The sequence below is a fragment of the Penicillium digitatum genome, chromosome 6, assembly GCF_016767815.1.
Source record: "Penicillium digitatum chromosome 6, complete sequence".
NCBI classification, from domain to species: Eukaryota; Fungi; Ascomycota; class Eurotiomycetes; order Eurotiales; family Aspergillaceae; genus Penicillium; species Penicillium digitatum.
Window position 1 is genome coordinate 1,812,974 of NC_089389.1, and position 14,316 is coordinate 1,827,289.

At 50.2% G+C, this 14,316-nt stretch overlaps 6 protein-coding genes across 6 annotated transcripts; 2 read left to right on the forward strand and 4 right to left on the reverse strand.

The window, feature by feature from the left end:
* Positions 1–339: 339 nt before the first annotated feature.
* Positions 340–1,679, forward strand: Pdw03_5654 (uncharacterized protein; the record flags this gene model as incomplete). Its single annotated transcript, XM_014682645.1, has 2 exons — positions 340–547; positions 604–1,679. 2 exons carry the CDS (start codon positions 340–342, stop codon positions 1,677–1,679), a joined length of 1,284 nt encoding a protein of 427 aa, XP_014538131.1.
* A 244-nt stretch (positions 1,680–1,923) lies between these two features.
* Pdw03_5655 (RNA-binding protein) lies at positions 1,924–2,958 on the reverse strand (the record flags this gene model as incomplete). Its single annotated transcript, XM_066101119.1, has 6 exons — positions 1,924–2,005; positions 2,059–2,084; positions 2,152–2,331; positions 2,398–2,688; positions 2,741–2,802; positions 2,859–2,958. The coding sequence occupies 6 exons, from the start codon at positions 2,956–2,958 to the stop codon at positions 1,924–1,926; spliced, it is 741 nt and encodes a 246-aa protein (XP_065958059.1).
* Positions 2,959–3,747: 789 nt separating this feature from the next.
* Pdw03_5656 (RNA-processing protein, HAT helix) lies at positions 3,748–7,631 on the reverse strand (the record flags this gene model as incomplete). The annotated part of the gene is made up of 3 exons (XM_014682648.2): positions 3,748–4,797; positions 4,843–5,076; positions 5,127–7,631. 3 exons carry the CDS (start codon positions 7,629–7,631, stop codon positions 3,748–3,750), a joined length of 3,789 nt encoding a protein of 1,262 aa, XP_014538134.2.
* Positions 7,632–8,312: 681 nt separating this feature from the next.
* Positions 8,313–9,374, forward strand: Pdw03_5657 (mitochondrial 54S ribosomal protein uL22m; the record flags this gene model as incomplete). Its single annotated transcript, XM_014682649.1, has 2 exons — positions 8,313–8,346; positions 8,401–9,374. The coding sequence occupies 2 exons, from the start codon at positions 8,313–8,315 to the stop codon at positions 9,372–9,374; spliced, it is 1,008 nt and encodes a 335-aa protein (XP_014538135.1).
* A 390-nt stretch (positions 9,375–9,764) lies between these two features.
* On the reverse strand, positions 9,765–10,696 carry Pdw03_5658 (Histidine phosphatase superfamily, clade-1; the record flags this gene model as incomplete). Its single annotated transcript, XM_066101120.1, has 5 exons — positions 9,765–9,770; positions 9,820–10,002; positions 10,050–10,292; positions 10,343–10,549; positions 10,607–10,696. 5 exons carry the CDS (start codon positions 10,694–10,696, stop codon positions 9,765–9,767), a joined length of 729 nt encoding a protein of 242 aa, XP_065958060.1.
* Positions 10,697–11,358: 662 nt separating this feature from the next.
* Pdw03_5659 (uncharacterized protein) lies at positions 11,359–13,364 on the reverse strand (the record flags this gene model as incomplete). Its single annotated transcript, XM_066101121.1, has 4 exons — positions 11,359–12,570; positions 12,621–12,713; positions 12,767–12,782; positions 12,841–13,364. The coding sequence occupies 4 exons, from the start codon at positions 13,362–13,364 to the stop codon at positions 11,359–11,361; spliced, it is 1,845 nt and encodes a 614-aa protein (XP_065958061.1).
* Positions 13,365–14,316: the final 952 nt, after the last annotated feature.

Here is a 14,316-nt window from a genome sequence, read left to right on the forward strand (position 1 = left end):
AAAAAACTGTCTTCCTGGTCAGTTTCAGAGAGAGATGGCCGGAAAAAGCGACGAGGGGCCTAAGTTGTAAAATGGACTTTACTATACATCTCCTACACGCCCAAAAGTGATACACGTAATTAGGACATCCAACAGATATCTTCAGCTAATACAAATGTACACGTCTTTCCGACCTGACCGGGTTGGTCAAAAGCCCCAACATGGCGGTGCGGATAAGGAATTTCCCATCCCCACATTCGTGGGGAAGGCTACCACCAATGTGGGGTCTCAACTTGAAATCAAATTTGGACTTTTCTTCTTTTCTCTTTGATTTGTTTCTTTCTATTAGAATTCTACACTATGACCAAGGCAGTCGAAAAGGTTACAGGCGAGTACCGCCAGTACCTGCCCGACCTTAGCCTCCCGCGCTTCCAGGTGATGTGCCAGCAGGATGCGCATGAGTACGCGAACGAGTTTAAGACCGGACAGCAGCCACCATGGCTGTATGCGCTGTATATGCATTGGTTAGAGCTACTACAGGAGCCATTCAAAGGCGTGACAACGGATGGTATGAACCATATAAAAAAGGATACTACAAAACTGGAATTCTGCTAACAGCTATAGGAACCGTCCGTCCGGGTCTGTTCACAATACAAGAAGAAGACATCCCAATGCAACAAATTGTCAATGCAACAGAGTCGTTAACTGCTCTGCTAGACAACAAGCAAAAAGAAGCCATCAACTACCACATCGACTCCCCACAGTGGCGCACATGGTCAAATCCCGAGTTCCTGCTCGCGGACAAGGGCATCCGGCTCGATGAAGTCAACGCCACGACCCGGGATGCAGTGATGAATATCCTGAAGACAACCCTCTCACCAGAAGGCTATGCGAAAGCCGTTAGTGCAATGCGCATCAACCACTTCCTCGGCGAGCTAGTCAAGTCGCCCGCAGTGATGAACGAATTCTCCTACAACTTCGTCCTCTTCGGCCGTCCATCAACCACCCGCCCCTGGGGCTGGTCATTCTACGGCCACCATCTCTGTCTGAACATCTTTCTCTACAAAGAGCAAATTATCGCGTCGCCGTGGTTCACTGGTGCAGAGCCAAATGAGATCGACGCTGGCCCGCATGCCGGCACGCGCATCATGCAGATCGAGGAGAAGCTCGGGTTGCAGTTGATGCAGTCGCTCTCGACAGAGCGAAAGGCTTCCGCTCGTGTCTTTGTCCAAATGAAGGATCCGGCCATGCCGCCCGGTCGCTGGAATAAGGACGACCAGCGCCACCTGTGCGGTGCATACCGTGACAACCGTGAGGTGCCGTATGAGGGCATTCTAGCGTCAAATTTTGATGCGGTCCAGAAAGATCTCCTGTATGGCATCCTGGAGCAGTATCTGCTTTATCTGCCCGCTAAATCGCGGGCCATGAAGATTGACCAGGTGCGCGCGCACGAAGCGGAGACGTACTTTTGTTGGATTGGAGGGTATGGCGATGAGGATCCCTTCTATTACCGCATTCAGAATCCGGTGATTCTGGTTGAATTTGACCACCACTCCGGGGTGTTTTTGAGCAACGAGGAGCCGAAAAAATTCCACATTCACACTCTGCTTCGCACGCCGAACGGGGGTGACTATGGTCAGGCGCTGCGGCCACAAATTCCGGCCACGGAGGGATTGAATGGGAAAGCAATTGTCTGGTAGGCCGACTCAGCCTATCGGAGAAAAAGGTACGGCGTGGGATGAATGATGGGACTTCTAACTACGGCACTTGGCATTTTTCTACCTATCTCTATGTTGTCTGAGAATCTCACGGATGGTCTTGTGTAAAGTCACAAAGAAGTTCCACCAAGTGTTGATTTCGATCCACGATAAACTGAATGTAGCTGTAGATATAAAAAAAAACTGCCCTCAGAGAAATATTTCTTATGATCCATATTAGTTGCCCCTACCATAGCCCGGAACGATCAAAGGTGTATACAGCCCCAACGCCAAAGCACGAGATCAAAAGATAGAAAAGCCTCAACGATCTGTAACCACGTAAATAGCAGAATTATGAGAAGTCGTCAAGGACTCATGATACCTAGATAGGTCTACAGGTCTCTTCGTCTGTTTGCGCAACACGTGATTCGTCCAGGTGCCATGAAATGCGACACAAGGCACCGCATCAAGTGACTTGAAGTTCATCATGATCAGGAATCAGCTCATACCCACCTTCAGAGGGTAAGACCTTAGCAGCCACAATAACCGCGCCGGCGCAGAAGACGCTGAGACACCAACTGATAGTGCAAAGGATCCAGGACTGGTCAAGTTTCCAGCCGACGAAGAACCGGTCCTCGTTATCGAATAGAAATGCCTGTAAGTCAAATCATTAGAACAAGCCATCTTCGACCCGGTGTTTTTAGTCATGTTGTCAACCCACCACTATCGACATGCCGGCTGCCTGCACAATGGCAGACAATCCAACTGTCAAACTAAGAACACTCCACCCATTTTCGCGCAGCCGTTTCCCGCCACTCAAGATGACTAGGTAGGTGACTATGCCTATGCCCTGCAGAACGACTGCAAAGGATACCAAGAACCCGACGGAGCGCCACATGGAGCAAAAGTATCGGTCTTCGCCATGGCAATCTTCGCGTTGTGGGAAGCTCTCACAGGTATCGGTGAGAGAGGAGCAGCGGCGGTGAAGGCCATAGGAATAGTGATTGTCGGGCTAGATGTTCAACATGTTAGTGGGGCTTTTCGGAAGGGGATGAGAATCGGACCTTGTCACTATGGTAGCTAACCCATTTTGGAATGACAATGGAGGATATGGTCAAGCCAAATGCTGGGAGATATTGTCAGTAAGCTTGGATGGCTAGCTGGGCGCTGAAAGCTGCCTACAGGCCAGAAGTACCACTAGTGTCCCGATGTAAACGATTGTCTTTGTGAGGAATCCTGTGTAGTTCCGATCGGTACCGCGAGGCACTAGGTGGAAGTCCATCGCTGCGGGGATGCGATGGTGTGGGAGATTCACAAGATTTGCTGCCAGCTCTGCACATTGAGTGTAGAGCAGTGCTATTTGGAGGTCTCAATAAATGCCAAGTAAGACGCAGAAAATAGAAACGATGCGGGCAAGTGAAGGGGATGAATGTCCAATTGTAGACCCGTGGGCTAATCGGGTCAGATAAAAGAGGACCACCTGAGGGGGTCACGCGACTGGAGTCTTCAGGAGTTTAAGGGAATAAGGGAATGTGAGGGAATGAGGGATTGAAAGGGTTCTATCGCTTGGTCGCAATAAATCGCGCTGTGCAATCCATCCGAAATGTTGTTTCCCCGCAATCAATCAAGGTCATAGGCCAAGCCGATTGACGTCAATGCGCGCACTGCATTATCGCGACCTCTAACTAATCCAATCACCCGCCTGCACGGACAATGGATATGGTAAAATAAATCATGGGCTGTGACTAATTAGATGCAATACCGTGCTAGTATAGAGAATCCATATTACTATTCGACGATGGATATCATCAAATCATCGGGGGCAATGTCTCTTGGGACAGCCCTTTAGAACAGACATCATCATTAGAACTAAGAGCAAGATACAGTCATAATGTACACGATAGCATGTGCCAGAAACAAAAGAGATCATGATGCAAGAGACCGACCCGAAGGAGTCCATACGGATCCAAAAGCGTCAAGATGACCACCAGAAAACAGAAAAACGCCAGCCGAATACATGCTGTAGAAAGATAGTTGCGCCAAAGATTGTCACGGTCATTGCACTTGTACTTCATTCCGGACGCTTTTGGTGAAGCATTGCGCGGAAATCGTCATTGCTTTTTTTCGGTTTGCTCTCGCCGTCAGGCGTCGTGTCCATTTTGTCACTGGCCGGATTGGCGGCAGATGGTTGCTGACCAGGAGGTGCGATCTGTCGCTTCATCCCAAGACCACTCTTTCGAGCTCCAGGTTGCTGCGGGCGTCTAATCGGCCCAGTTGGTTGCAGGTTCGGCTTCTTTGTTTTGTTTTCCTGCTTGACGGATTGCCCCCGGTCCTTTTTGATTTCCGGTTGCGAATTCATCATCTCTCGAACTGTGCCGATATGGAGCGGGCGTCCAGCAGTGATCTCCTTCCCTTCGAGCGCTAACGCAGCTTTGCCGGCATCTTGAATATCGACATATTCCACAATAGCACCTTGATGTTCTGGGCGCAAATTGATCGCGACTAAACGGCCATATGGTTCGACAAGGGTCCGAATGCGGGCTTGATTGACGGTATCGGGGACGTTCATCAAAGCAAGTGTGCGCTGTGAATGCTCGCCAACCGGAACTTCAAGACCGCGGACACCGTAGTCCGCCGGGTGTGATGCAACTCGAGAGATGACGACTTGGTTTCCACGTCGAGTGTCGGTGGTAGCAATTTCAACACGCAGAGGACGAGACCTGAACACATATTCATTCATAGCGACGGCATCCTTGGCAGCTTCCTTGGTGGCGAAAGTAACAAAGCCGAATCCCTTGCTGCCACCATTAATCTTTCTCTCAATCAAGGCCTTTTCAATGTCACCGAATTTGGAAAACAGTTCTTTCAGATCTTTTTCACTAGCGTCCCAAGCAACGTTGGAAACATAAATTTCTCGTCCTTCGTATCTGGGACCACTGCGGGCTGTTTTTTGTCCAGGATCGGATATCTTGACACTGAGCCTCGTACCATCTTCGAATCGCATTCCATGAAGCTCTGTCGCATGGTGGGCAGCACTGGAGGTATCCATCTGCAAGTAGCAGAAGCGTCTGGAAGTGTCAAACTTGAGAGATGGCATTCGAACTTCGAGTACTTCGCCATACTGCTGAAGTTAGCGATGTCACCAAGACTAGGGTGAAGAACTTGCCTTGCTGAAGAGGTTGCGGAGGTAGTCCTCGTCCGCAGTCGGCGGGTAATTGGTGATCCAAAGTGTTGTTTGTGACCCAATTTGCACGTCGACGACATTATCAGTGTCTTTGAAGTGCTTTTGGTCGCGAGTGAGAGCAGCAAGGGCGTCTTCCTTGGTTTCGAATTCGATGACCGCAACTTCGGAGTTTTTCTCGTCTCGACGGAGCATTTTGAAAGAGTTGATGGTACCGATCTGTCTGGTCAGCTAAGTCGTCCCGGTTGTAATCGGGATAAGGCACTCACATGACGGAAGAATTGGCGAACCTGACGCTCAGTGGCACCTTTAGGCAAGTTCGTGACGATAACAGTCGCATTCTCTCGGTCCCGTGGAGGAGGAGCGGGAACCTCCGCCAGTGCCTCCTCAGTGCGGACCTTTTTGGTTTCCGGCATCTCGTCCTTTACGTCTTCACGTTTTCTCTTTTCAGGTGAAGGGACTGCCTTCGCTGCGGCCTCCCACTGCTGTTGCTGTTGTGCTGCAGCTGCCTCTCGCGCTTCCCTCTCTTTCCGGACAGTGACAGCTCGCATTGCTTTCCGGGTCTCAATCACGGCCAGCTGAAGCTCATCTGAGTCTTCATAGTCCTCGCAATGTGTAATGTATGTCTGGACGATCTTCTCAGGCCAGTCCAGATCTGTTCTCTTGATCGCTTGTTTGAGCACAGCAGTAGCAAAGCTCGGGTTGGGAGTTCGGCGTGCAGCGTCGACTGTTGCCTCGCCCTGCACAAATTTGCTCCAGCAAATCAACTCCCATTCGTAGTAGGCGAGCCAGAAGTCATAGCTACTACCACGGCGAGCCACTAAGCCCTTGAAAGTCTCTCGTGCGCTATCCCAGCTGCCGCTTTCGCTGAGGAAACGGATGTAAATTCGTTCCAGACGGAAGAGAGGATCGCCCTGATACGCTGGGCCGTACTTCTTTTCGCCCAGTTCTTGCACGCTCTCAATTGCTGAGCGAATTCCAACTTCCGCGACATCAAGATCTTCGTCGGTTGAGTCAGATAGAAAGGCGCGTCGACGAAGGTAACTGCACCAGGTGACATGAACCTTCAAGACTTCCTCCAAACCACCGGCATCAAGCAGTCCAGTGCTAGTCGCTTTGTGCTTGATACTCGCAATCTTGTTGAACGACTGGCTCTCTCTTTCCGAGCTCAGAAGATATTGGGACCACAGGTTTCCAGACCATGGACAATGACGTGTGGCACGGTCTAGGGTTGAGATTGTCGTGGTAGAGGCGCGGCGATGAAGAGATTCGCCGATCAGAAACATGACATAGTCTTCCCAAAGCGAAACATCGGTTGGGAAGTGAAGAACGGCGCGCTGGTAGATGGCATTCACCAAGTCGAAGCTGAAATCTCCTCGTTTTCGGCGATTGCGCGTCAATTCCCAATCAATATACTCGGAGTAAGCTGTCCATTCGAGACTACGATCGCCAGACTCTTGCGCTTTAGCCAGGCGGTGTTCAAAGTCCTCCCGTGCGTTGTAGAGAGCCTTTGGCTCAGCTGCGCGGGCGACAGTTTCAGACATGATGTCCTCATACTTGCTGTTAAAATAAGTTGAAATGAAACTTGAAAACTTCTGGAACGTCTGGTCCCAGGTGGCGTGGGGGGTTTGCAGACGATGGCCATAAAGTCCATGGAGATGGTTGATCTTTTCCTGGGAAGGTGCGCGAGCAATGTCCTGAGCATAGAGGTCTAAGAGGCGATCCCAGACCAAGTGGCTGTTGTTGATTCTCCATTTTGTAGCGTCTGCACCGCGCTGCCACACCTCCACGACCGAGTCCCATGTGAACACCTCACGCCCCACCATGCGATCCTCTTCGGTCCATTGAGAACTGGCTTCGCCATGAGCAGAATTGTAAAGATAAAGCACCCATTCGCCGTAGATATTCCATAACTTTGTACTGCCAAACTCCTCTTCGACAGATCGCTGGCAGAGCTCTAAAACAGCAATGCGCCCGTCGACATCTTGAGCTAACATACTCTCGTCCTGAATCCATTCAGCCCAAAGATCTTCTCCCATGGCAAAAAGTTTGTCCATTTCTTCACGCGCCGTTTGCAAATCGTTGAGTAGGTCATAGCGTCGCGGGTCACCGTGGACATCTGGGTTATTCGGTGGGTAGACATGGTTGACAAATCCTGCATGCAGCAATCCGATAAATCGCACGTGCGCGTCATGCGTGTGGGGGTTGACCGAGATCTGTTGAAAAAGTTCGGTCGCCAATCGTTGCGCATCCGGGTCGAGCGAAGTCGCGGCATAGGTTCTATTCGCGGGGCCGTCGCGCCCATCTGACATGGCGATCTCAAACGACATCCGAGAGGTTGGGGTGTTGTGAGTGACAGAGTTGACGTGTGGGTGAATAGTAGATGGGGATAACTGGTGCTCGTAGGATTCAGTACTCCGGAGCATGCTTGTTGGCTTTGGACGTTGCGGTTGGTGGTGCTGCATCGAGGCGAGATCCGCCAAAGTGTCCATTCCGGGCGTGGAAGGTTGTCTTGAGGTTACTTCAGTCGGAGAAGTCCCATTTCCTCCGCTGGGTCCTGGCGAAGATTCTCTGGTAGAAACGTACACCTGCTGTGCAAGAGGCGAAGATGTCTTGCCCTTTCGTCTGGAGCCAGTCCGAGCTCTCTCGATAGCTTTGTGGGGGGATGGCCCTGCAGAGGTGACCGGTGCATTGTTCGACGTATGACCAGGGACGGTTGTGGAGTTCCCAGACTTGGGATTCGAGTCCGGCGAAAGAAGCGAATTGATGTCCATGTTTGGATAGAGCTTTGGAAAGAACGACGGGATGCCGGCAATTGTCGTAATGGATGCCCAGATGCTTTTCAAGCAGAGGTCTAGATCATACGGCAGTCTTGGTGTACCTCAACACTTCCATTCCTGCATCAACTAGTCGTATCCAGATGTCGATGTTGTTCCTGCAAATGACGTAGATTTGCACTTGCGCGGCGGCTTTTGGCGGGTGGCCAAGGACCAAAAGGAATGCCTGAAAGGAACGAGAGCCGTTTAATCGAGAGGTTAAACTGGAATCTCGGATATCTTAGGTGTTGGAAAACGGGTAGGAATGAGAGGCTGGTGGCCTGGGAAGTGAAGAAAGAGGTGAGCGAAGACGAAAAAGAGCGAGAAGAACGCAAAGAGGGAAAGATGAGGGCTAGTGGATACTGTGGAGATGGTTGGGAAGAAGAAACAATAATGTCGTGAGAATAAGATGCAAACATGACCATTAAAACGTGCGATATCGTCTCCATCTGTAGATAATTCTGTCATTTTTTTTTTATATAGACTCGTGCAGTCACAAGTCGCATCTCTTGAAGCGATTGTGATTGATCAAATTCAGGGTGCCTCAGGCTGCGGTATCACGCACAGACCACAAATGCAGGGAACTTTCCACCTTTTTTCCCGACGTTGACTTCTGACAACAACATCCCAACAGCCACAATGGTCTATCGCTCAGGGCAATTGGTTCAGACAGGTATGTTATGTTCATGCATCATATGCTTGTAATCTCTACTGAATCACTTCCCAGCTTTAGCTGTCCGCACCATTTCCTTCGTCCCTCGCCGAACATTGACCTCCACGGCCATCCGTTACGCTTTGAACGATGGCGAAACCAAAAAGCCGACCGGTTTGTTTTCTTCCTTGAAGAACATATTTTTGGGGGGATCTAGCCAGAAACCCAAAGTCGCCCACCGACCCTCGGCCCCTAAGAAGGAAGAAGGTGGTCTAGGAACCTCCATCTTCGGATCAGACTTCACTTCACCAACAACCGGTCCCATGCCATCCCGGCCAACGGGGGAACAACCAAAAGAAGGCATCTCCGGAAAGCTGGAGGACCGCGACTTGAGTCGCCTGCAAGTGGGACTGGGACCCGACCCTAAAGCCCAGCTACGATGGGAGAGGAAGATGGCCGTCCGCGAGGTCCGGAAACGCGGCCGTGTGCCGACGAAGGTGCAAATTAAGCGCACAGAGCGCGAATCGCTTTCTAAATCTCACTGGATCAAGACGTCACTGAAGAAGCTGGGTCCTCTGGCCCGCCAAATCGCCGGCAAGAATATCGACGAGGCCATCCTCCAGATGCGCTTCAGCAACAAAAAGGCCGCTAAGGACGTACTGGAACACCTGGAACACGCAAAGAACGTCGCCATTGTCCGTGCCGGCATGGGCCTTGGGGCCTCTAACTCCGAGCCATCGAAACCTATCACTGTCACACTGAAGACTGGCGAGCGACAGAAGATTGCCAACCCCACTGACATCTACATCCAAGAAGCCTGGGTCAACCGTGGTCCCTATGGATATGAGATGGATCATCGCGCCCGTGGTCAGATCAACCGTATGCGTCCGCCTACCACAAGCATTTCAGTCCTGCTGAAGGAAGAGAAGACTCGTATCCGGGAGTGGGAGGACCGGGAGGCTAAGGCCCAGCGGGAGCGCAGGTCTCAGCTCTGGACACAACTGCCGGATCGCAAGATCTCTGCGCAGAACCAGTATTACAGCTGGTAATCGATGCTTTGGCGTTTGTATTATTTATATCTAGATCTTTCACGTGGACAGTGGTTTTTCATTAGCCGATTGGAGGCGACAATTGCATTTGTGAGAAGTTGCTCTCATCTTTCTTGGGTAAGAGCGACTCATGTACAATACTGAATCAATTTCTTGGGTATCGAACCATTGAGCTCTTCTAACCTTCAAACGTTTATCAACCCCCGGCAGTCAATTCGGATATAAACATATTGCGGTCGTTGAAATTGACTTCTGAACCATGCGAGCTCTACAATGACTGTGACTCTGGCTGCGACTGGGACCCCTTTTCCACCGAAACGAGCACAGGAATCACTGCACCAGTCGCCAAGGCAAAGCGGCGATGGCCCACAACTTCCAGAATGCTAGTGATCACACCTGAGTGCGCCGTTAACGAAATGTATGTGTGATCATCGTGAGCAAATACATCATTCAGAAGACAGCGAAGGCGATCATTGCGATGCTTGTTTGACTCGCGGACCTTGGCATTCCACAACTTGTCTTCCTCGGAGAATTCTGCTTCAAATCGGTACTCCGGATACTCTTTAGCGATTTCCGAAGCCACTGAGCGACGGTCACAGGTGTGCTGACCCATCGTTTCACGGAGGAGCTAGTCAGGTTAGACATTGTATATTATCTCGTGGACATCAAACATACCTCTTTAATGGTCGGCTTAAAAGGGGCCGTGTCAGGGATCGGAAGTCCTTGAAACGTGATCTGCGCCGTTTCAAGGCACCGGTTCAGGGGGCTCACGTAGTAGGACTGCGGTGACGGGATGCCAGCCTCGATCTGCTGCTCCCAAGCTGCATGTGCAACGTTTGCTTGGTATCTGCCCTGTTCAGTAAGACGAGCATCGACCCAGTTGCCGTTCTCGTCTCCATCTTGCAGAGACCAGTAATCCTAGAGATTTGGTTTAGTTTGGTTCATGGAGGAAATGCTCAAACACTTACATTCCACTTCTGGGTGCCATACTTGCGCTCGGCAACGTTGTGGACGCCCTCGCCGTGGCGTCCGAGGAAGAGAACTTTGAGCTTTTTGGTCTCGCTGGCGTTCAGCCGTTGAATGTGGGTGTCAAAGCGCCGCCACTGGCTGTCAGTCTGTTCCACCCCGAGGTGCTCGTCGTAGTGTTTTTCGATGAGTCCGAAGTTTGATTTTACCTTTGTAAATCATCAGAAAATTGGTTGATGGCTTTAGCTGACAATGGACTCTCTTACGTAGTCGAAAGTATCGGGATCAGTAATGGGGTCATCCTGGAGGAAATACCCCGTAACTGTTTTGATTCGCAACAGGGGTGGGGTGTTCATTGTTTTGGGGTGGAAGCAAAGTGCGTGTGGTGATTGGAACAAGGGCAGAACAAAAGGGGTTGGCTGGCGCGGGATCAGGGAGATTTAGGACTGGGGACGGGGAAAAGATGTAATTTAAAACTGATATCAGAAATGTTCAAGATTTAGGTCGTTTTCGGAAATAATCGCAATAGTCTGATCATTAGGACTGCACGATATCGAACTACTTTGCATTGTAATGCACATTGAAACCCCTCAGTGAGGCCCATGAAGGAAAGCGATGCCTTAAATGGCAGCAGGCTGAATCTGCACAAGGCTCCTATGGCCTGACAAAGGGTAGATAAAGAGACATGAATCTTGAGACAGTCGGAACTTTGAATGGAATTTTTGTCTTGGCTATATTTCGGCTTGTATGTAGTTCGGCATTAATGTATGTCTAGTTCTGGAGGGTTGAAGTACTTTGCTGTAGCGACTGAATACACAAACTTTGGTGAAAATGAAATGCAAGTGAGTTCTTCTTAAATTTGGTACAAAAGATCGTTGCAATATAACAATAGGATGCCACCAATGTATGCCCATTGCGAGGTGAGTATGGTTCAGAGACAACTCAGCCAATCATCGCGAGTCGATCCATCCAGTACCGAGCGCGATCGCGCTAATTCCATAAGAAAAACAAAATTCATTCATAGGCACTTAGCGTCCTGCAGAATGCCCAGATATGAGCCCTTCTTCGCAGACGCGATATGGCGGCCAAATCGAGACAAACATTTGTAGACCACGGCCTCGAACCCAGAGGCCAGAGACAACGATGATTGCCAGGCACCAGCAAATGCCGAGGCAGTACTGGAAAGCAGGCATCCAAAGCTTTCAACAACGGACGGAGCAAGGAAACCGTTTCTGCTGATCTGCAATGGCAGATTCTTGAGAGTATCCGATAATTCGTTTCCAAAGAAACCTGGTAATCCACGCCGAGCTGGCGAGACCAGTAGATCCTTTGACACCGAATGCAAGCCAGAGAGTATTGCCAGCTGTTTGGAAAGTCCCTCTGGAGCTTTCCTGTGATCTGGTCCAGGTACCTGGATTCCTGAGTTGCACGCGAGCGAAGTGGAAAAGCGCATTCCAAGGTTGCCCGCAACAGTACCTGGCACCACGGACAATTCCATGGTACGGGGGGGCCTCGTTCGATGCACATCCAGACGTGAAGTATGGCAGACGCCCGTAGGTGGATAGTTCACCGAGGATGTCGCCTTGACGTTGGTTCTCTCTGAAGATATAACATCAATCGACGAGGCCGAAGCGCACCAGCGCAAACTCGAGCTGCCATCTGGCACCCCAGCTGCGTGACCCGGCCGAGATGTACTTGAACTGCATAGAACAGGAGGCTGTCTATTTCCTGTCTTCTTTGAGAAACTCTCTTGTGTGTAGAGTTTTTCGTGTCTTGCAGATGAGTGGTTTGCGATGTTCTGGCCAGATTGAAGATTTCCATGTCCTGCAGCCTGCCCCTTTGCAGTTTTTCCGTTGGGAGGTAGAATGCTGTCTTGACTCGACGTGCTCTTGACATCTGGCTTGCCAGAGAGTAGTTGAATAATGTCGCGTCCTTGCGGTGTGCTATTTTGAGTGTTCGTCTTGATGATCTGTTTGGCGCTTGGTGCCGCGACAGGCAGTCCCATTGATGGATCGACCCGAGACGAGCTGCTTGGTGGTTTCCTGATCGTCTTAAGTGTTTGAAGCGCTTGAGGTGGGTTGAATGACGTGCCGTGGCCTGGCGAGTCCAAGTAACGTGCCTCTGGAACTGGAACTTGGAGCATCGGTTGCCGCGGCTGTTCTTGGAGAGCGGCGTCCATCGTAACATCATTGGCAGAGGCACGAGCAGCAGCCTTCTCCAAACAGTTGCACTATTTCGCACGTTAGTGTGCTCAAATGTTCGTGTGAATGAAGAACTTACTCGCTTGTGCTGCTTCTTGTGCTTCTCACAAGCACCGTACTTCCGAGCCTTGATGTAGTTCTCCTTCTGTGCCTGAGAGCGGGGCTTCTGTTTCTTAGGCACGTTGGTTGCAGCGTTCATATTCAAGTCAAGAACCAACTCCATACCTCCTGGAGGGGGTGCCTCGGAGACAGACATGTTCTCTGGGCTGGGACGCGGAGAGGTGCTCCCACGAACGTACTCGGACCAGCTTGGGGATGAGAAGCTAGTGTTGGAGTCTGAGGACATATCCAAGTCAAGAGCAGTCGCAACACAAAGGCGCTGCAGGTGCAGCGCAATCGCCGCCTCACGGCGCTTCTCCTTGATAGTAGCAACACGCGGGTCGGAGGCGGCCTGCGCCTCAACCAAGTTTCGAAATGAATTTCTGCTGTCGTATGGGTTGTATCCCAAGAATGCAGCATCGTCGAACAAAGGAGCAGCTGGCCCCTGCATGAAACTTCCATCCATTCCCATGAGCTCCTCTTGTGGGAGATCACAATTCGTCATTTCGAAGGAAGATTGCATGGAGGATTGCAAGAATTCAGAGGGGGAAGGGAACATCCCATCTGCTTCAAAAGGCAGAGCCAGGTCCTGAGGTGAGACAGTGGTGGCAGTCGATTGGTCGTCGTAGCCTGGAGGGAGATCGAGGAATTGATCGAAGTCAACCCATCCATTGAGGGTTGTCGCATCCATATCCAGGAAAAATTGTTCCGCAACAAAAGCCATTGAAAAATCAAACGTAGAGTGGGTATCACTAGGGGTATCTATTTTGTATGAAAGGATAGAACGCAAATCAAAGAAAGTCGAGGTCGTTTCGTTAGGCCAAGGCTAATAATCCTGATGCAGTAGAAAACTAGGAAAAGGAGGTCGTGGAGAAGAACAAGAACTGGCTTCCGGGGAAGGTGAAGAACCTCAGACTTGAGGCAGCCGTTGATTCTATGTATGCTCTGTCTCTCTCAGTCCACCATTCCTCTTTGGGGTCCCCGACTTGACGCTAATCCGTTTTGGGACCCCGACACCCCGCTTGATCGCTCTAAGCCGCAGTATGACTCAATGCACATACTCCTGATGTACTTCCAAAGCCACACAATTTAATATGTAGATCTAGGTACCCACAATGTCTCTTTTGCTCGAAGAAAATTCCATGTTCTCGGCTCTTTAAGTATTGTAGAATGAACATCCTGCATCACGCTTGATGAAATCCACTCTCTACGACGCAAAAAGATCTCTCGGTTCCGAAAAGCTCAAAAATTAGAGGCTGTGTTGCACAGCCCGGCTAGTTTTGCACTAAAGCATACTGGGACAGCCGGCACGTTAGATCTACACATTCGACCATATGTTGTATATACTCCGTACACCATACGGAATAGTCGGCCTGGGTTCCAAGAAGGCAAATTAATTGTGTCAATATATCTTTGATAAAAATCCATGAACCATCTCGATTAATTGACTTTAAGCCGCGGTATTTTTAAGGGTCTTGTTGACCCACTGCGTGATACGGCTTCTCTCGGAGCTTGGCGAAGATACTTTGGTCTTAAATATAAAAAAAAAAGCTTTTATTTTCTTAGCTCTAGCTAGTTTACTAGTCATATACGACATGGTCATCTACACAGACCAACCTTTGATCTGGGATAAGATCAACTTGCATTAGGGCATTGAAATGTATTTAAAAAAAAAG